The following is a 23,908-nucleotide window of genomic DNA, read 5'->3' as shown; positions in this document are numbered from 1 at the left end:
GGCCAGCATGCAAAGAGATTATCAGCAGCAGTAGCAGAAAAATACGCATATGCAAATTAGGAAGTGTTACCGAGAAGCAGCATGAAAGAAAAGGAGAAAAATGCAACATGTGCTCGCGAGAGAAAAAAAAATGCGCGTCAAAGAAAATGGATGTTAATGCGAGAAATGGTTGGTTAATGCCAGTGTGATGTCAGAAAAAGAAAGTCGGCGTCGAGAGAAGTGGCTAATACTGGCGTGCGGTCGGAAGAAATAGAACCGTGTGTCAGATAAGAATGCACATTGTGCAGCGAGAGACTTTTTAAGTGGTGCCGAAAGTAACAGGAATATAAACGTTTCTAAAAAAACGTATACATGCTGAACCGTATTTTTATTTATTTCTATCCCTTTTTATTTGTTTGCTCATGTGCGTCGACCGCGTTACAACATTACGAGTGCGTTTGAAAAGTTTTATCACTACACAAGTAGGCATATAATGGCCAATTTCACCGATTTCGGTGACAATAAAAGTATTGAAAGTTTATTACAACCTAAATTTAAGAAAATCTCAGATTATTAATATCATGCTCCGGATAAGGATTTAAGCAAACCTATATCTAATTTTTATTTATATTTTTTCCAAATTCTGATAAACCGTTACCGTTTTCTTGTTTTGTTTTTCAAAAACAATTATATCGATCAATTCAAAGTCGTTAATCTTCAAAGTACAATTAATGAAAAAAGAAGTAATTGATTGTGAATAAAGTTTTATTTAAATATAATTAAATTGTTTCTGAAAATAACTAAATCGAGACTCATTTTCTGAACGATGACTTCGACGACTGTTTACATTCTTTAATGTATTGCAAGGTTACGCGAAAGACAACTACGCGAAGATGTATCATCATGGCCTGGAGGTTTTCGTGAAACAGTCATCATCATTTAAACAGTCAGCAGATGATGATGGTGTGACGTTTCTGAATTTTTTAGATGAGGATTGCTTATTCGTATTATTTGGATTCATCTTGAGTGTCATCTTCACACCGTTTCAGGTGTATCTTGTCGAACTCGGGAATCTTTTTGTCGAACTCGGAAATTTGGACAGAATTTAGAAGGGAACTCTTTATTTACTTCACGTCAGCCATGACTGGATAGAGGTCCTAAGTAATTCGCAATTGTATTATTTTTTGGTCGCCCACACTGAGGATTGAACCTTCAATCTTTAAGAGAATATCTTTTTTTACAATTGATTTTTCCACGTACTCTAACCACTGCGACAGTTGTTTTTTTGTGTCAACTGTTATTTTGATGTAATTAGGTACTTGTAGAGTGTCTAAAACGGTTCAGTTCAAAATTTCAGGTAAAAACACTGAATATGGCAGTCAACAAGATAAGGTAAATGTCCAAAATATAAAGATCGTTCCATTGCATCCTAATCGAACTAATTAGCTTAACAATATGTAAATCTAATTATCTACTTACTTAAATCAAATCATGTGTCCGCTTGATTTCATTTAGAAAACTGTTTTGCTATCGCATAGCTGTTTTGATAAATGCTATCGATTTGCCGTGAAGTAGGGCTATGACAACAGAATATTCGTATCACTGTTTTGACTCTCGACACAGTTAGACACAGTTAATCAACCGACAACCACATTACTCTATATAAAAGCATATAAGATATCAACGGATACACGCTCGAGGGTCAAAACAATGAAAAGAATATGCTGTTGTCCTCGTCCTAGTCATTACAACCAAATCCGAAAGATTCTGTGTTTTTCTCCATTTTGCGCCATCTATTGGATATATTTCTTTTGAATTAGAAGTTACTTATTTTGAAGACGCTGATGTTCGTATGCAAATGTCACGTGATTCAAATATAACATGGTGGGTTTTTTCCCTCCTGCTTATATTTTTATTAAAGAATTACTTGGATGTTGCAAAGATTCAACTATTGCACACTTATAGAAAGTTGTTCGTGAACGTCAATTAGAATTAGAAGAATTAGAGTTCGGTTTGGGTGTTTTTTGTAAGTTTTTATGTTTCAAGTTTTTTTATATTTTCAAATACGAAGGGCGTGCAATAAGTAATGCCTCTGGCCCACTTCCAGTTGTCTGATCTAGCTAAAATGTTGCATGTGCAATGATTTATATCTTTACAGGTTATGTGGCAAATTACACCTCTGAACTAATCGTGGTTTCTGTTTTACAGGTGTTTGAACTGAGTCAGGTGTGAAATGGAGCCTGTGAATGTCGAGCAGTGATCCGGTTTTTGTATTTGAAAAGACGCACACCACAGGAGAATTTTGATGAAATGAAAGAAACTTATGGTGATAATGCCCCATTATATGACCTTGTAAAACGCTACCATCGTGAATTCAAACATGGCCGGAAGTCTGTGGAAACAGCTCCCAGACCTGGTCGCCCCCTTCTGCCATTGATGAGGCATCTGTCCGTCAAGTTGAGGCTGCCATTTTGGAAGATCGGCGCATTACTATTCGACAAATAGCCCAAGATGTCAAGATTAGTACAGAGTCTGTGGAAACTAGCATTCATGACCAATTGCATATGCATAAGGTATCTGCCAGATGGATTTCCAGGTTGCTCACACCATTCCAGAAGCAAGAACGCGTCGAGTTCTCGAGGATGAATTTGGAGATGTGCCAAGAAGATGAGTCAAAGTTTTTCAAAAGACTGATTAAACAGGATAAAACCTGGGTCCATCACTATGATCCAGAGATCAAAGCCCAGTCAATGCAGTGGAAGCACTTGGACTCACCACCTCCAAAGAAGGTAAGGGTGCAGCCCTCCGCTGGCAAGGTCATACTTACAGTCTTCTGGGACCAGGACGGAGTAGTGATGACAGATTTCCTGCCAAAAGGTACCACGATTACAGGAGCCTATTATGCTTCACCTTTTAGGAAATTAAGGGAAGCTATCAAAATCAAGAGGTGGAGCAAGATCAGCAAAGATACTCTCCTCCTGCAGTACAACACGCCGTTCCACAACTCGCATGTCGCCAGATCAGAAGCACAGCGTGTGGTTATGAAATCCTTCCCATCCTCCCTACTCTCCTGACCTTGCACCCTCTGATTTTCACCTCTTCTCAGCCATGAAATTGTTTTTGAAAGAAAAGCGTTTCCCAGATGATGCAGCCTTGATTTGTGAAGTCACGTCGTGGTTGGAGGATCAACCTGGGGTGTTCTACAAAAACGGTCTCCAAAGCTGCATAAAACGATAGGAGAAATGCATAACTGTGGGTGGTTCCTATGTAGAGAAAGACTAATGACTGTGCCAAGTTTCGTTGCCCTACTGCTATGGGAAGTGGGTCAGGGACATTACTTATTGCACGCCCCTCGTATTTTTCTGTCAAACTCAAGAATTTGGACGGGATTTTGAACGGAATTTTTTATTTAATCCACTGCTTTCGTTCCGTTAATCATGACCGGATAATTCACAAATGAATTTTTTTAGTGCCGCCATATTGAAGATTTAACCTTCCAGCCTCTAACTCAACTTTACAACTAAATTTTACCAAGTACTTTATGCACTAGAACACGGGTTCGCAGTGGATAATATAAGAACGTAATATATAATAACATCAGCTTGCTTCATTGCCTAACAATTGTGAAAACAATGTTTAAAAACCTTCCATCTTTATGAAAGTTTTCTTTTTACATCGATCGATCACGCTTCGGTTTTCTAAGTCTTTTGCGTATATTTTTTTTATTTTGATTTAATTTTTTAATAACATGGAAAAGCTTTATGAAAAGCTGTGTCTAAAATGCGAGTTAAATTATTGTGTAATATTTAGCGTCAATCGTCATTAGAATATTTCACACTGCACAAGAGCACAGATTTCTCATAACCTACTTATTATAGAAATTATGCATCACCCCCCATGTTCTTCAAACGTTACACCTACAGATTACTTTTAGAAAATTGGTAAATCATTTTAGTAGATCAAGTGTTTTAAAGCAAGAGAACGTCCTGTTGTATAAAGAAAAGGTTGCTGCATCCATCCTAGGAGATGGTTGTACAATGTGTGTGGGTATCGGTATGAACGGGTTAGCATAGACATAGACATATAAAGACAAACTTCTATGATTTAAATTAATTTTATTTATACAGTTTCATCAACACAACAGACAAGACACAAAAATGTGTTTAGTCGGTAGACATGCATGTGTTAAACGTTTGTTTTTTCATCTCGCCTAATCTAAGCCGTTGTCAAGGGCGAAAAAGACATACAACATTTTGGCAGGTTGATGTTTAAAAAATGACTGTTGCAAAAGTGTAGGGAAAAGTTTGAACGGAACTGTCACTCGCGCAGAAAGTGTTATGACCAGGCAACGTAGCAAACACTTCGCGAGTGAAAATAAAATAAATCGTAATTATATAAATTTTCAAGTTACTGCAAAAAAAGAATAACTGATAATAAACAGTGGCCGATATATGTCAGCTTTTAACCTCGTCAAGTGTTCATTGCGAGCTGCGAGATTTTTCGAAATGCATACCTAATTTCACCAGCAAAGAAAAAAAAACAGTTATTAAAATTTAATTTAATTTCGTTTATTTATTTATTTAAGTTTATTTTACAGTTAAATGAACACAGAAGGTCTAAATAAATTTTTATAAATACTAGACTATCCATTAGCCGTTGGGTCAGTGTTTGTTAAATATAAGTTTGATTGCTTTAATGCAACAGAAGCCAGCAATTATAGAGAGAATATATTCGATATTAAGTATATATATGTATATATATATATATATATATATATATATATATATATATATATATATATATATATATATATTAGAAGAGATTATTCCAACGATTTAATAAATTTAAAATCAATTAACCAATGGCAATGTACAAATATTATCAATAAGAATTTAAACCATCTTAATTAACTCAAATATTAAGCAACATGATTAATATTTCGGTAATCAAGCATATACATATATATATATATATATATATATATAATACACATATATATAATACACACACACACACACACACATATATATATATATATATATATATATATATATATATTGGCAAAAACCAAAAACAACAAGAAGGAATAACTTCATATATGTATATATGCGGATATTACAATTGTTTCGACATAAACCAGACAATTTTAAATTTTATATTATTTTTTTTAAATTTCATATTTACATCTCATCACATATGTTTGAATGAAAATACAAAGTTTGTGCATATCTTGACACATTTATATTCTGTTAAAACTACATCTGGAAGTGATTAACACCCCTCGTGCTTTTAACATGTCCACCATCTGTGTTGACGAAATTTATGTGGGCCCTATTTTTGTATATTTCTTCTAAATTACAGCGAGAATTGTTAACTTTGGACTATTTTGAAACCGGACAAAATTCTTAATGAGATTTATGGTTTCTTACTTTTAATTTATTATTTTTTAGTGTTTTATTTATTAATGAATCTCAAGAAATTTGGTTAGAATTTAACGTTTACTCTAAATTCAAAACTCTCACATAGAAAGTTTCGTATTACTCAGTGATTTTTATGTTAAACTAAGTAATACTGTAATACTATTGTTTTCTGTACATTAAAATAAAATAAGATAACTATATAATCTTTATTGATATCTTAGGATGTAACGAGTAATAATTATTATTGTAAAAATAATATTTCCCTTCGATGGAATAATAAACCATTTCTAGGGTGTTGTATTAATCTTGAATAGCATCATATCGTAAATTTATAAAGATGAGGCTAGTAGTCCGAAATAAAAATAGATTAATATATATAATGCTCATCTCAAAAAAATGAATTCCAATTAAGGAATAACATATATAGCATCATATCGTTCTACATGAACTCGGAAAACTCTGTGTTGCAGTTATAGATTCACCATTATTCAAAAACATTTTTACAGAAAAAGCACGATGTGCACCACTGCAAATCATTACAGCATTAGAAAGATATAGTTGAATATTTTTAATGTAGGAGGTATTTCAGCTGCACTCTGTGCACTACTATCTTTTTAATTTAGACTAGTGAGATCTGTGGAAATTCCACAGGGAACTCATTCATATGTAATATATTGATGTTGGCATTCTGTAGATGTTTAGCGCAAATGAAAACGCTCTGATATTGTTGTAGCTTTTTTTTGTTAAAGCTGCAAAAGTATTTATCCAAGCTAGCAAGGACGCTCGGAATAGCCCGGTCGCAAAGTACTTTAAATATGATACTTTAATTCTTGAAAATTTCGCATATATTGTTATATTATTATAGGTTTACGACTTTTATAGATCATAAAGTTGTGATTTCAAAAATGAAAAACATATCCATATCACTCAAGTGCATCGGCTTGAATCAATACCGAGACCAAAACTTATGAAGGCAGTAATGGTGATGAAAATAGCGACAGCTCCCATTCTTTTGACCCTAATGTAAATAACCAAGAACACTCTCATGAATCAATATCATGGGATGATGCACAAAAGTCTATGGAGACGGTTATAAAATTTCTAGAAAAAAGTCCTTACTTTAGTGACAACTATGTTTTGCAAGCAATGTCACTCCGAAGAGATATAATCATAAAGAAGCTACAGAACTAAGAAATTGTAGATTTTCGTGATCGCTTACGGAATACAATGCCAGCGCCCGAGAGCGCAATCGATGAAAATAGAAACTGCAATGAGACTCATTCAATGAATGACTAAATAAAACTGTATTTTACATAAATATATGATTTCTGTAGATGATAACTTAGGTAATAAATACTTAACAAGTAAGAGTAGATTTAATTTATTTTCAATGTTTTTGTTCCTGGTAATAATATTTAACAATTCTTATTGCAATATGTCGTAAACTCAACTTAATATATACTTGAAGTATCATATAGCAATGAATTTCATTTACTATTTCTTAATTCTTAGAAAATTAAAGTTAACTGCAGCACATTTTTTTATCACGAAACTTGAACAGTATCCTCTAATTTGAATGAAGCGGATGTTTTAGGAGTTATACTGTATATAAATATATATATATATATATATATATATTATATTATATTATATTATATATTATATTATATATATATAATTTCCTATTTTTAAAGCGCGTACTGAAAATTGTTTCAACACTTCCAATGAAAATTTATCTTGACTTTTAATAGTGCATATCGTTTCATGCCTCTCACGGACCATTTCTCGGATCTTAGCTAGGATCGCTTTATCCATTATTACCTCATTTCTATATCCGTGTCTGATTGAATTACCTTAAATTATGTTGCTGTTTTTAATGTCCCTACATTTGCCTTCCTTAGTCAATAATAGGTGACATCTATATGACCAGAGTTGATACTGCCCCCTCTTGTTAAGAAATAATAAAACTAAAGTTAAAAACAGGTAAGAAAATACGCAATGTGGGTGGCCTCGCATCCTCATGATATAATGTTAATTTACTCACCTTAAAAAACAGTGAATAGATCGATTTAAAGCCAGTCTTTATAGAGTCAGTGTTTTATCTGGCAATGGATAGAAATTGGAAGCCATTTTGAATGGCTAATAATTTTATCTTTTTTAGTGACAATCAAAACGCGAATTACGTCTAAGTTGACGTTAATTTTAAGCCAAGGGACAAACGTGTATGTAACTAATATATATATATATATATATATATATATATATATATATATATATATATATATATATATATATATATATATATATATATATACTAGCGGGGCCGCTCGGCCTTGCTCGGTCATAAATATGGTATTTTTATTTACGCGAATTTCGTATTTATTATTATAGAGTAAATTATTTCATATTATATTGTAGCTAATATATAGTTATGATTTCAGAAGTAAGCAAAAATAATATATGAGTGCCATCAGCTAGAATCGAAACCAGAACATAACAAAACATAGTTTCTGATTGAAACTATGCATACAAGTTAAGCAACGACTGAAGTTTATTTATACGGTATCTATGACAACAATGTTTTTGATAAACAAGATGCAAGCAATGGCGGTTGGACCGTCTACAGAATATATATATATGTGTGTGTGTGTGTGTGTGTGTGTGTGTGTGTGTGTGTGTGTGTGTGTGTGTGTGTGCTAGACTACTTGTGACCAGTTGAGTCACGATGACTGCCACTATTTCTTCCACATTGATTTCATTTTCAAATTCACAAATTATATCCTCAAGACATTCTTCTCACACTCAAAACATTTACTTCTATATTATCCGCATTCGTGTTATTATTCTTATAGTGAAGTAAAGGGATTCATTGTGCTATAAAATGTGCATACCTGTTATATCTCTATAAATTAAATGTTCACGGTGAAATTGAGTTATTCTTTCTTTAAATGATAAAAGAGACATTAAGTTAAAAGTGTCGTAAGACGTATAGAAAGCCAAAAGAATGAGAGAGGAAGCTACTTGTTAAGCATAAATTACTGATAATCAAAACAATTAAAACAGATTTTATTTTCAAACATAACTCTCGATTTTAGAACTAAGGTATATTTTAGCGTGCATTTTATGTGACTGAAATGTATAGGAAAAACCTCAGGATAACATAGTTAATCAACATACATTTAGAAAAATATACAAATATATATTATATTATATTATATATAATTCCAGAATCAAATAATGTATTTAATTGAAACTCATATTTTATTTATATTTTATAAAGACATTTTAAAATTGAAGGTTGTAGCTATACTATGCCTATAACACTCTTAAAAATACTCACAAATAAATTGAATTTGAGTATATGTACAAATTGGTATCTAATTACTAGTGTTAAAATTTCACAAAAGACAGAGGTAATTGTCAGTAAGGAATTTCCACATATTTTTATCTCCTTTGGATAAAACTAAGTAGATGTGTTCTAAAATTTTAATGATCAATTAATTTTTGAGAGTGAAACAAATACATAAACATATATACGTTGAGTTTTTTATGAGTTGATTCTTTTAAATGTTTCCTTTTACCAGTTTCAAACATCTTCAGTTTTTTTACGCTTACAAAAATAATTTTGGATGGAAACATTTATATATTTTTTTTTATTTTTGTTAATTCTTGTATATTTTTAAAACTAATAAACATATAAACATATAAATAAAATAAATACTATTAACAAAAAAGGGGTGAGAAGTAGTATTATGAATTTATCCGAACACTATAAATACAGCAATTTTGTAAATAACAAACATTTTCTTTGGAAGGGGGGGGGCAAATACGGATGACATAAGTAAGGAAGACATTTTTGATGACATGGATAGATTAATCTTATTAATAAAGCCAAAAAAAACTAGATCCAATATCCAGAACTTTTTTTCTTGTGCTTAAGGGAGGTGGTGTTTGATCTACACTGCTGGGGAGCCATGAATTAATATACTGCCTTGTTTTTAAATTCCCAAAAAGCCAAAACTTGCAAGACTATATATATATATATATATATATATATATATATATATATATATATATATATATATATATATATATTAGAGAGAGTGATAGATAGATAGATAGATAGATAGATAGATAGATAGATAGATAGATAGATAGATAGATAGACAGATGCGCATGTCTATGATTTCGATATCCTGATGTTGTAAATAAGATATCACCTACCGACACAGATATCATAGCTCGAAAGTAAGAACGCGGTTGGCGGTACCCGTGACATGTTTGCGTTTAAATGGCCGTTTTAAATCTTTGTCCGTTTCCGCTCGATACAGATATGTGTAACGTTTGGCCGGAAGTGTGCCGTCTTCAAAAACAGTTCTCCATTACCTGTACACCTGACACTATCCGGATTTTATTTCATCCTTGTGAATCTTATTCGTAACCGTACCTTAATAGCACCTTACTCTCCTTAACGTGGCTAGTGCGTACACACCTAGTTTGTTCACAATTCAACACAGTAATCAAAAATTATCACAAATGTTGTCGGTCGTGTGGCTTTGTCTGTGCATGCCTTCTCCCGCGCTTACCCAAGATGCGAATCATTTGTCTATTAGTTTGCAGATTTTTTATCATGAAAACTGATATGTACTTATCCTCAAAAGAAATGCCACGCTTTGTAATATATTGATTATACTTAACAACGTTATCTGTTGAGGCATGTGTTCATGTTATCTGAAGAAAGTCGGAGGATATTGTATGCAAGCCACCATCAAGATGAAAACAATAGTCCGAATAATTCAAATAATACTATTTATTGGTTTCTTATTTGATATTATCTCTTTTTATAGTTTGTTTGTTGTGACTTTAGACTGGATTAATATTCAGGAGAGCTGGAGAATTTCGAAGTAGGAAATCGATAAACCTTTTTAATGGAGTTTGTCATTTGCTAGCAAATAAATTTTCGTCAAAAAAAGGCCTCTGAAATATCGTCTGTTTCGATTCGCGGATGTTTCTCGTCTTTCTCTTTCTTTATCTAGGTATTTATTTATTTATTTATTTATTTATTTATTTTAAGATTTAGTTTGATTAGATCAGTTGCCCCAACCACAGCCGGTAAACTGTTTATTTCTTAATGGACCAGGTTGTTTTCAAATCATTTAATAATAGAGAGTAATTTGTTTGTTCTGTTTTTGTTGTTTTGTTTTTGTTTTATTGTTTTTTGTTTTTGTTTTTTGTTTTTTTTTGTTTTCTGTTCACGGTTATATTTGATCCTTGAATTTTGTTCCTTACTTCTAAAAAACTTAAAAGTGAAGTATTAAATATTATGAATCCTAAGTTAGCTAGTGTAATTATGACAAGGGTCACACTGAGTGCATGATAACACAGATCTGTAAAACAGAATCGTTCAAAGTCGAATAAAAAATGGGTGACGTAAAGTTGAGACAGTGATCGAACGCTATATACAAAACGGAAAGACAATGACGAATGACGTCACGTTTGCAAGCGGAGAACAAACTAAGGTTTTTAGATCAGTCTCTCCGAGAAGACGTGCGAACGAGACACGGGCAATAATGTAGCAATAATTTAAGGCGAATGTTACTTCTATGCCTGTCCGTGCGCGTCACTCATTTTAAGTTAGAATGGTAAGTTTAAGAATTAAATAAGTACCTACGATAACATTAGTCTCTCTCCCTCCTGGGTAATATTTTTCCAAATAAAACCATCTCTGAAAATCTTCCTGCGAACATATCCTCATGTTACATTCTTAATTAAAAGAGTCTCATCTTAGTTAAACAAACGGGACGATCGACAGTCAATTATAAAAAGAAGCGAAAAGTGTCTAAAAGATCAGCACGTCTAAACACTCTACACATACATGCATAAAGTGTGGTTGTTGTTGTTATTGTTGTTGTTGTTGTTTAAAATGTTACAGAAGCAGAAGAGAATAAGTTAGTTCTTCTCAACAGGCGACATTGTTTCTTTATCTTGTGGCTTATGTTTAGATTTTGTCGGATTTTAGACCCAAAATTGGGCTGAGTACCCACTTTAGTGTTGACTTGCGGTATCGTGACTAGTAGAAAGTTCACAGTCGTTTTCTGATATAATTCTGTGCATAGCGATCCTAAGGGGATCTTTTTTCGTTCTAGATAACATTCTGCAAGTTTCTGGGTTTCTGTTTGTTTGCATTTTCATTTTTGTTACATCAACAAAAAGAAATCTCATGGCAAGTTGTCCTAACTCCTGTATAGAGAAACTGAAAGCATTTGAGAGTGGTGTCTAGTAGAATTTCCAACTCTGTATTTTTGTGTTTAACTTAAATCTAACAAATCAAAGGCCTTTTCTCATAGCTAACCTTCTATACATGTGAAATACATGGATATCCGAGTATTCAATTAAAGTTAATAATCAAGAAGAACAATAACTGTCTTCTCCATAAGGGACTACTTAATATACTTTATAGCGGTTTCTTGGTCCATCTGGATCCCAAAACTAGAATTCATCTAGTCTGGGTGAGTCTCCAGTTTAGTGCTGTTACTTGGAGCACCATCACGTGGATGACGTGCGCCATTCCTTATAAAAGCCAGTGTGTAATTTTGCCGAGAGGATCTTATTTACGCTTCGAATACTGTATTATTTTGAATATTTGATTGAGCTTTACTTGGGGAGTTAAGTATTTTCATGCGAGGTTGTCCTGACAAACATCTGTACAAGAGAACGGATACGCACTTCGATAACGTCTAGTAGGCATTTGAATTCTCTCTTAAGTATGTGTTTGTAGATGTACATGTTTGCGCGGAAAGTGTGTGCACACGTGTGTATTGACATTAACGCGTATATGTGTACGCCTGGGTGTATTTACACTGAAGTATATGTATTTCTGTGAGTATGTACATGTGTGTAGATTCGTTTCCTTATACCGGAGTGTTATGTATGTGTGGAGTTCTATTTACTTGTTTTCCCCCGAGGACAAACTTAAACACAAGATCAGTTTTAATGTGAAGAAAATGTAACTCCCCAGAAAAAAAAAGGCGTTCTGGGTTGAGAAAAAAATTTATTGCATCAGTCGAGAAAGATTTCTTCTCTTCTTGCCGAAGACGAAACAGATGCTAGACTTTAAACTGGACTTTGTCTTTGTCTGCACAGGCTCATGCGTAGAACTTCTCGGCATTCGAACCGGAATCAAACTTGACTCGATCTAGATCCTTTCACTAATCGGAACAATTATTTATTTTATTTTCTTAACTCAATATAGAATACCCTTTTTTGAGAAACTTTGTTTTCCCCCACATTAAAAACCATCCTGTGTCTAATTTTGTTTTTGTGGAGAGACAAGTAAATAAGAAATCATTCGTGATTTTTCTTTTTCTTTAAATATTTACCAATTAATTATTCGATTAATGGTATTATTTTCCCTTTTGTATCCAGCTCCTCTTGTCCGGAAGTGGTCTCAGCCACGCAGCTGCAGCAGCCGCAGTGGCTGCCGTGACGTCATCGTCTTCCACGTCGTCCACGTGCTGCGAGAATGGTCGACCAATCGTAACGGATCCTTGCACGGGCCAGTCGACTTGCACCTGCCAAATACACCCAGCCCTCCTCGCCGCTGCCTACCCACGAGTACCGTCGCTCATGGATCATCTATACAACTCGGCTGGACTTTCACCGTCCAGCCTCCTCGGAGCTGAGCCGTCAGCTTTCTATCCGCCATTGGTAAGTTATCGATTTTTGTTTTTCTTCTTGCCTTACTGATCCATTGATTATTTTATAGGACAGTGACTCCTCCTATAAAATCTGTTTAATTTTGGTTTAAGGATTTATAAAGAACAGCCATAAAGTATAGACATTAATTAATTTTTATCTACCAATTTAAAGGTTCTAAAATCACTTTCAAATTTCACATACCGTCCTTCTGAATATTACAAGAGTATAAGTCAGTTCTGCGACTGTCTCCCTCCACCTGAAAATGTGATAATACGATTCCAATATATTTCCCGATTCCAATTATCTTCTAAATTCCGGATTCAGATATAATTTTTGATTCCGATTCTTTTATAACTTTTAAATATTTAGCTATGAGTTTTTTTTGTTTTTGTTTTTTTTTTTTTTTCAGATCATAAACCCCAATGTAATCTGTGCAAATGTAAAAACTACACAATAGATTTTAGTTTTACTGGTAGTTTTAAAATTTTGGTGTTAATGCACTGACTGATCCGTACTATTTTTAAAATCGTATTTCCAAGTTTAATTAAAGTTTTATGATACGTTTTTTTTATTCAATTCTAAGGTTAAAGTACAGAATAGGTACAAAACACCCTCCACTCTCCATGTTAAGAATGGCTTTTTAAATAATAACGTTATTATTTCAGCACGGATCAATAAGTGCATGAGTACCAAAATTTTAAAAGTCATAATTTTATCATTAGTACTGTAATGGAAAGTTTTTAACAAACTGTTAAAGAATTGTTTTTAGTATTGGAAAATAGACATAGATTTTCCGATTCTGATTTTTTTGTTTTCCGATTCTGATAATGATTCCGATTTTTTCGTTTTCCGATTCTGATAATGATTCCGATTTTTTTGTTTTCCGATTCTGATAATGATTCCGATTTTTTCGTTTTCCGATTCTGATAATGATTCCGATTTTTTCGTTTTCCGATTCTGATAATGATTCCGATTTTTTTGTTTTCCGATTCTGATAATGATTCCGATTTTTTCGTTTTCCGATTCTGATAATGATTCCGATTTTTTCGTTTTCCGATTCCGATTAACCCTCAACACCAATGAATACGGACCAATTTTTTCTCTCGATCTTACTGCTCCATATTATATGAAGTATTTTGGACGTTGTGCCATAGAAACGTTTATAATTTAATCAGCCTGAAATTTTCCATTACTGTTCTCAAAGAGGATCAGATATTGGCCAAACTTTTCATGGTTATGCTCAAATGCCAAAGTTAAGCTTATACAAGATGCAGAAGTTCTTTAGCGATAATATGAGTTAAACAACGTTTCTCTATGATGAACAAAACCTACATTATCGCCAAAATTTTACTCTTTTTTGTGATTTTTATATTTCGAAATTAAATTAGTTCTAGGTTACAACATGACCGATATTTGACCACATTTTGTGGCGATTAGTCAAGGGATGTGCACGTCAAACTGTACGAAAACAAACTCGTTCGAAAACTCAATTTCTTTGACGGAGGTAATATTTGAATAAAACAATTCAGAAGTTTTACGATGATTTTCGGAGTTTCCGATGTAATTTTGAAAAGTTTAATTCCAAACTAATAGTTCGTTTGAATTAATCTTTAAACGCTAAGTCGAGTATTATGGGTTTTTTCTACAAGACTAAAGAAATGAGTCACTATTCTAGAAATGAAATATATATATCTACATGTGTGTGTATACGTATATAAGATTTTTAGTGGTACAAAATTTTAAAGTTTTAAAAAGGATAAGTGGAGTCATTATTAGAATTATGAGGAAGATCAATGGGGAAAGGGCTAAAAAAATCGACTGGAGAAAAATAGTCAAAAGACTATTCGACAGAAAAAAAAAGAAAGAACCTTGAGGAATAAAACCATTTACACATAATTGAAAATGAAGGCGAGGGAATGGGTAAGACAAAAAAAACTATGCGGGGATAATTAAATGAATGAATCACCCGTGATATATCGTTCATATTTTAGAATTCGGGACGAGGGAAAAAATTAACTTGTCTGCAAATAAGTGCAGAAGCAAGGAATATTGACGCAATGTAGACAGTTTTGTTATAGATATCACTAAGCCAGATAAGGGTGCTGGTGTGGTCATTCCTAATATGAATGATTATATCAGGAAAACGTTGGATATTCTAAACGATGAATCCAAATTCAAAAGGCTTGGCGACATATCAGTTGACAATACTTCGAACACTGAAGTGAAACTACAGAAACGTTTCCTTCAATTACATAGGAAGAAATTTATTAATAAGGATACTTACGACAGGATCCGGCCCGTGGATTCACAGCGACTTCGAATGTACGGGCTACCTAAGATCTACAAGAATGGAGTCCCTTTAAGGCCCATTCTTTCCATGATCGGCTCACCCCAACACAAATTGGTCAAATGGTTGCCCGAGATCCTTGAGCCTGTGCTAAAAAAGTTCTCGGATTCCTTCCGTTTCGCTGTTGCTATGCGGAAACTTGATTGTACCTATTTACAATGCCTCCCCACGGGACAGAGTTAGACACCAGGGTCGTTTTTTAACGTGGAGAAAAGGTACAAAAATAAAAATTTTCTCAGTCGTGAAGGATTTCTCCTCCACCGAAAGAGAACAAGAAATAGAAGTGCAGCATCTGAAGAGCAGATACTACACTTTGATCTTGTCCCGAAGGCCAAGGATTGTAATTCACAAACAAACTTTCTATGTTCTTTCGATGTTACCAACTTGTTTACAAATGTACCTCTTGATGAAAGCATTCAAATATGTGATGACATGCTTTATCAGAGCACACTAACTCCTCCCACTTTTCCTGAGATTATTTTCCTTGAACTCGTGGAACTTGTTACTAAGTCGGTTTGTTTCAGCTTTAATGACGTAATGTAACAGTAGGTCGATTGGGTGGCTTTGAGCAATCGTTTGGGTGATTTTCTTAGCGAATTAGTTGCTAGACTTTCAGGAATCCTTATTGTTAACTCGGATCTCTAGTCGTTATTGTCGTTACGTGGATGACACTTTTGTCATTTTCAAATCTCACCACGAAGCAAATGACATTTTCCTGAATTTAAATGGTCTCTACTCTGCACTTAAGTTCACTATGGAGGAAGAGCAAAATGACTCTGTACCCCCCCCTTTTTTTTTGACGTCCTTGTATAAAGGTTTAGTACAACTATATAGAGGAAACCGACATTTACAGGCCTGTATATAAGTTGGGATTCTTTTGCCCCTATCAAGAGAAAAATTAGTTTTATCAAGACTTTGGTCCACCGTGCCCTCGTGATTTGCTCGACTAGCAAACTTGATAAAGAATTGAAGAAAATAACTGATATTCTTGCGAAAAATGGTTTCCCTGAGGGTATAATCTCTAAGCATATTCGCCAAGCTCTTGCAAAACTTAATACCAACCCTTTCTCTAAGTGTTCAGTTTATCTAAAATTCCTTTATCAGTAAAGAGTTTGTCGATAAAATTACTTCAGTTGTACCTCACTGTTTCTATGCGGTGCAGCAGCCTCGTGTGGTGTTCGACACTAAAACTGCCTTGCCAGCTTTTAAGAAAGATACACTTCCCACACTACAAATGTTTGGTTGTATACCAATTTAAATGTCAGTGTGATGTTGACTACGTAAGTCGTACGCTTCAACATCTTGGAGTCAAATCGGCAAAGCATGTCCCTGCGTGTTTTCAAAAGTCCCGGGAGTGGGGTCTAAAATAAACACATCGTTGAACACATCCGGGCGTTCACAGAACACATCTGGGCGCTCATCAATTCATGAGCCATCAATTGGTGCGCTCTTGTATGACAATAAAGCATGTGGTGAAGCATATTCGGATGGCTGCTTTCGCATTATACACAAGGTCCTTTCCAAACAGTATCTCAATATTTTAGAGACCGTAAGTGTACTAATGCGCAGACCATCGTAAATTAGACCTCTTTTTAAAGATCTCTAATTAACCAAAAAATGCCTACATTGCGTCAATATTCCTTGTTTCTGTACTTATTTGCAGATAAGTTATTTTTTTTCTAGTCCCGAATTCTAAAATATGAACGATATATCACGGGTGATTCATTCATTTAATTCTCCCCGTATATTTTTTATTATCTCACTCCTCCCCTCGCCTCCATTTTAAATTATGTGTAAATTGCTTTATTTTAATCGCTGCCGACGTCATCTCTTGAAAAGGGTCGGTCGAAAGGTTCCTCAAGTTTTTTTTAGTCGAATAGTCTTTTGAAACTTTTCTCCTGTCTAGTTTTTTTTTTTTAATTTTTTAATTTTTCTGCCATTGATCTTTCTCATAATTCTAATAATTACTCCACTGGTTCTTTTTTTTTTTAATTATATATATATATATATATATATATATATATATATATATATATATATATATATATATATATATATATCCTTAAAACCTCTAGCCTTCATGGAGGGGAGACTAAAATTTGCCGCTTTAGTTTCAAATGGTCTGAATAACAGCAAAAGGAGACTTAATTCCAAATATTTCTTATCTGTTATATTCTCTCTTCTTTGGTTTTCATACATAAAGTAAATTGCACATTGTCTAAGGATTATTTGATACTGGAGATATTCATAATCGTACCCTATTTTCAAAAGAGAAGAGATATAATATATGAGGAATATTTGGAATCAAGTCTCCCCTTGCTGTTATTTTAGATCATTTTAAACCATAGCAGCAAATGTTATTTTCCTTTCATCAAGGCCAGAAGTTTCGGGGCAATATCAGATATTTTATTATTTATATGCAAAACTAGGAAAACAAATGACTATTGATAAAAGTGTAGTATCTTCCACCCACAAAAATCCTTTAAAATTAACACAATTATAGGTTTTCGAGGGTGCTGAAAACAAAAATAAGTTAAAATACCATGAAATAAGTAGTTTCCAAAATATGAAGAAATTATTTTTTTTAAGGATGGGGGTCACTTTTCTATATTAATTTAACTTTTTGGGGGGGGAAGGGGGGGGGCGTCTGCTATTTTTTAAGGGGTGGTGTTTATTTAGTAATTGTGACCTGGTAGACCAACACAAAATCTACCTTAAAAGACTTGTTTTCTATAGATTTTGGGGTGTGCTGAAAACGAATATCGCATTAAAATTTTCCGCAAATAAGTATTTTTGCGGAGATTAAGCAATGTAATTCTTTGTTATAAGTGTTGGCCATTGTTGTACGCACAAGCGCACGCATATTTTTGCTTAATACCTGAGAAAAATACTTATTTGCGGAAATTCGTTTTCAGCACACCCGAAAACCTGTAGAAAACAAGTTGGTTTGAGGTAGGTTTGTGTTGGTTTACCAGGCCACAATAAATACTATCCCTAAAAACGACTCCCTAAAAAACTGGCCATAAAGTGGGTACTCATTTTACATTAAATTAATGTAGAAAAGTGATTCCCCAAGTTTTTAAACAATGTGCTACCTTAAAGGCAAATATCACAGTGCCCACTACACAATTCAGATCATTAGCTTTCCAACGAGCCTTCATTTAATAAATCCTGATAAATACTTGGCAAAAAATAGGTGTTGTGTGTGTATATATATATATATATATATATATATATATATATATATACTTGGCAATAAATTGAATATTAAAATGCTCATATCTTTGGTTCTATGGGACGAAACTACATGAAAATTTACAAACTTTTTGAAGATTATAATACTAATTCTATGGTTAAAATTTTATAATTGGCAAAAAAAGAACCTATATTTTCAATCCAATAAATATGCCCAAAATTGCCTACATTTTTCATGGCAAGCCAGCTTTAGTTTTGGGATAAATTTTCCTCTTTTTTTTTTTTTGTCTTTCCTGTAGCCTTGATATATATATATATATATATATATATATATATATATATATATATATATATATATATATATATATATATATATATCATGTGGAATGACCTTGTATCAAACTGAACTGAATCTAGTATAGGATGCTTAGAAAGATACTTTTGCAAAAAAAATAATAATTTGGTTGTTGGATTTTTATAGTTTAGTTTTACGTAGAATGGAGAACAAAAGTATGATTTAATGGATATCATTATCAGATGAGATGAATGATTAGAGGTTGACTAGGAGCAAAGTGGGGTATCTGTTCTGGTTCTATACTTTATCTTTGCAGTCATTAATCCGTGATGTGAGTTTCTTTTAGATTGGGAGAAATTTCATTCTTCATAATCCAGTATGCCTCTTTTGGGGAGTTTCATTTTTTAACGGACCTTTTGCCTAATACTGCCTTTGTGGAGAGGCGCGTAAATAGACAGGAATAGTGATTTAAACTAATTATTTGGTATCGCGTTGTACTTTTAGACACATGGCAATCGAGATTTCGATCTCGATAACTATTCCGGAAGAAACTGGGTCATTTCGGTGGCTTTATATCTGGCAGGCTGAGATCCACTCTCCCAAGCCTTGTCTCCCGTTTTCCGGGCGAAGTAAGTTTATTGCTTACTACCTAAGGTGCATCGACCGGGGAATGCCAACAGATGCAACTGGGGCAGTTTTAAAAGGTCAAAGTGCTCATCCTTTAAGGAAGCTGACTTAACTCTCCTTACCTTCCGGTCTTATACCAGATCGTTCTGCAATGGAAATAGAGTAAATAGCAGTAAATAGACACTAAAAGATCGAAAGAGATAAATGCTATAATGCAGAAGAAGACTAAACCACAGGCTTTAAAATGTATCAAATATAAATTCAGAAAAACAAATATTTAGAAATTCATCATTTCGTAGGAATACATTAATATAATTGTAGATATCCACAGTAGGTTTTATGCATTGTTCTCCCTTTAAAGTCCACTTATAAGTCCCACAATAATAAATCAATATTTATAGAAACGCTAATAATCCTATATTGTTGTATTTCGGATGTTTTAGATAGTAGGAAACAAGGATCGATGGATTACGGAAATGAAAAATTTAATATAAGCAGCAGCTCGATAAGAGAAGGTGAATAAAATGATGGCGTAAAAAATAATGGCGTAGATTAAGAGAAAACATAATTGCAGCAAAATATGTTTGGTGATAAGGAATCGAATAGGATACAATTTGTAATTATCTTCACAGTAAGTTACAGATACTAGATATATACACTAATGTATCAATGTTGACCCAACGGGTCACGGATCGTCTAATATATCTATTAAAATCAGGTGGAATCCATTAAATAAATCCGTCAAACTGAGCGACAACGCCCGCGGATTCAAAACACGATGTACACAAACTCATTGAAAACGTCGAAATTCGAAATTAAAACGTCGAAAGGGGCGGAATCAAACTTGACCTCTTTTAAAGCAAATGTCCAATAAAAATGGCCGTACTTAACCAAAACAGGCGTTCTTAAGACGTGTACATTCAACTTTTATTTTTTTTTATATAATTTTCTTATACTTTTGTTTGTTGAGCATGGTGCTTCTTATTGGATTCCAGGATTCGAGAGATCTTGGAATATTCGAACAATTTTAAGTGCAATGGTTTGGATCTTCAAGTCTATTCATCCGATAGCTTTTGAAATTCTTTTTCTTGATTCCGGTTACTCTAATAATGGTGATCTTCCTAAGATTCCGATTTCGTTTCATATCGTACATAAGACCTTGGCATTTAGTTATTTTTCTATCTCGCAGCCTGCTAACTACATTTTTAGCAGTGGAAAATGCTATTTCAAACAGAAATATGACAAACAAAAGAAAATTATATTTCAACAAAAGCGCGATAGACGAAAGAAAATTTTATTTCAACAAAAGCATGATAGACGAAAGAAAATTATATTTCAACAAAAGCTCGATAGACGAAAGAAAATTATATTTCAACAAAAGCTCGATAGACGAAAGAAAATTATATTTCAACAAAAGCTCGATAGACGAAAGAAAATTATATTTCAACAAAAGCTCGATAGAAGAAAGAAAATTATATTTCAACAAAAGCATGATAGACGAAAGAAAATTATTTCAGCAAAAGCATGATAGACGAAAGAAAATTATTTCAACAAAAGCGCGATAGATGAAAGAAAATTATATTTCAACAAAAGCGCGATAGACGAAAGAAAATTATATTTCAACAAAAGCGCGATAGACGAAAGAAAATTATTTCAACAAAAGCATGATAGATGAAAGAAAATTATATTTCAACAAAAGCGCGATAGATGAAAGAAAATTATATTTCAACAAAAGTGTGATAGACGAAAGAAAATTATATTTCAACAAAAGCTCGATAGACGAAAGAAAATTATATTTCAACAAAAGCTCGATAGACGAAAGAAAATTATTTCAACATATGCACGATAGACGTAAGAAAATTATATTTCAACAAATGCACGATAAACGCAAGAAAATTATATTTCAACAAAAGCATGATAGACGAAAGAAAATTATATTTCAAAAAAAGCACGATAGACGAAAGAAAATTATATTTCAACAAAAGCACGATAAACGCAAGAAAATTATATTTCAACAAAAGCACGATAGACGCAAGAAAATTATAATCCCAGAAAAGCCCGAGAGCCGAAAGAAAAGCATGATAGACGAAAAAATATATTTCAATAATAGCGTGACAGACAAACGAACATTATATTTCAAACAAAATGCATGACAAATAAAAGAAAATTATATTTCGAAAAGAAGCGTGACAGAAAAACGAACATATTTGAAACAGAAGCGTGACAAACAAAAGAAACTTATATTTTAAATAAAATTGTGACAGATAAAAAAATATATATTTTAAATAAAATTGTAACAGATAAAAAAATTATATTTTAAATAAAATTGTTACAAACAAAAGAAAATAACATTTCAAATAAAAGCATGATAGACAAATCAAAATTATATTTTAAACAAGCAGGCAAAAGAAAATTATATTTCAAACAAAAGCGTGGCGGACAAAAAGAAAAAAATACAAATTGCTTCCATCTAGAAATATGTCATTCATTGTAAAAATGATTAATCATATATTATAAAATGATGCCTACTTTGCTCCTAGCATAAACAGACCAAGTGCATATTTGCAGCTATTTTCATATACAGCAAAATTGTAGTTTTTTCGAAGATTCAACTTTATTTTTAAAAATAGTATTCCAGCGTGAAATACAAAAATAACAAAGAAAAATGTCGCATAGATTCGTGAACGCATTAAAAATATCAAAGAAGCGCAACTCTAATAATTCTCTCGTCCAATCCAGGTTCACTTTTGTTAATAGTTGTTGCGATGTCAATCAGAGGTGTTCGTGCCTCGCCCTTTGTTAACCCGTAGGTAGGACCCGGTTATGAACATCACTGATCACAATGACTGGTAATCCCACGGCTTAAAATGAGCACGCACTCTTAATCGAAAAGTAAGCACCATGGCTTTTGAAGCGCTAAAACGCGGTCGATCACCACCCAGAGATTGCCCGGATTTTTGGAAAGGGGAGAACAACTCTATTGTAAAGCAACATTGCTTTCTTTTGCCCACACAAACATCGTAAATCATGAGGGGGTTAGGTCGAATATAAAAATCTCTTACTAAATTTAAAAAAATATATAAATAAACGTTTTGAATATTCATGACAAGTCGGAATACTTCTCAACGAAGTTGCGGATGCAATTAAGCACAGATTTACATACAAACTGGTTCCATTCCACGACTTTTACTATGAGTGTTGGCAAACTTCACTTATTCCTACCTGTGAGTATCTGATTCACCAAAAATTCATAAGAGAAATTTGTTCTTAACTAAACAGAATCAATCAAATCAATAAATTGTTACTTCCTGATTTATACATATCGAGTTTTTTTTCTTCTGCCTAACATACACATAACCGACTTGAGATAAGAAGAGTTCAAATAGTTTATCAACTATTTGAACTCTTCTTACCTTAAGTCGGCCATGTGTATCATCTTAAACTACATCCGGTGGTGTAACTTCAATTCATGGACTCTGAGAAATCGCTCCGTTTTTTTTTTGTTTTTTTTTTTTTTTACCATTAACTGATTCTGATTCTGAGTTGTAGTACTTGTTAGGGTTCTACCTAGTTCTCTCTTCAAAATTGTGTTTTTCAGTTTATTACATTGATATATATATATATATATATATGTGTGTGTGTGTGTGTGTGTGTGTGTGTGTGTGTGTGTGTGTGTGTGTGTGTGTGTGTGTGTGTGTGTGTTACCATCCTTTTTAATGCTATATTCTCGATGTTGCATAGCGGATACATTTGCGCCCTGTAACAAACATGTCCGTGCGCGTGTCGTTAGCGGTAGTAGACCGGAATGCGTAGTAACAAGGAATATAAATGTATTATATCGTATTCCATAGTAGTTGTAATAAGTCGAAGCATTAATGAATGGACTTGGTTTTCTCAAATCTTCCTCGAGCTTTAGTGGCTGAGAAAAGAACGGTTTAAAGTTTGAATCTGCACATTTCAAAGTAAGATGATACGGAGAGGCATGCAGAATTTCGTGGAACAAATCTATTGTCAACAAAAGTAAACGTTGTCATTTGTCATATAATTTGTTAAATCCAATACAACACAACTGTTTTGTACACATTTTTAAGATACTAGCATTTCAGCTCGGCGTTGCCCGGATGTTTGGAGGTGTATGTTGAGCAAAAAAAAAAAGTGGTAGTAGGAAGGCAGGCTCGAACCCGTACCGTGAAGAAGGAAAAGAATAGGGGAAAAACGTGACGTCTTTGCTGTTACGACCACCCCCAAATCAGAAGTGACGTAGGTTTAAATTAAGGCTAGACAATCGAAAAGAGGGGATGACTTTCGACAATATTGGTGAAAAAAGCGATCCCTCCCTGTAGAAAA

General features: G+C 33.3%; 1 protein-coding gene across 1 annotated transcript in view; it reads left to right on the top strand.

Annotated features, from left to right (window-relative positions):
• Positions 1 to 23,908, top strand: part of LOC145296150 (uncharacterized) — a 194,892-nt gene that overhangs the window by 130,681 nt on the left and 40,303 nt on the right. The window contains exon 2 of the mRNA XM_080142351.1: positions 12,825 to 13,106. Within this exon, the coding sequence (XP_079998477.1) occupies positions 12,825 to 13,106 (282 nt within the window). The remainder of the gene's footprint in view (positions 1 to 12,824; positions 13,107 to 23,908) is intronic.

This window comes from Euprymna scolopes, chromosome 2, assembly GCF_053919585.1.
Source record: "Euprymna scolopes isolate OS-2025 chromosome 2, ASM5391958v1, whole genome shotgun sequence".
Lineage (NCBI taxonomy): Eukaryota > Metazoa > Mollusca > Cephalopoda > Sepiida > Sepiolidae > Euprymna > Euprymna scolopes.
This window is presented reverse-complemented; position numbering and strand designations above follow the sequence as displayed.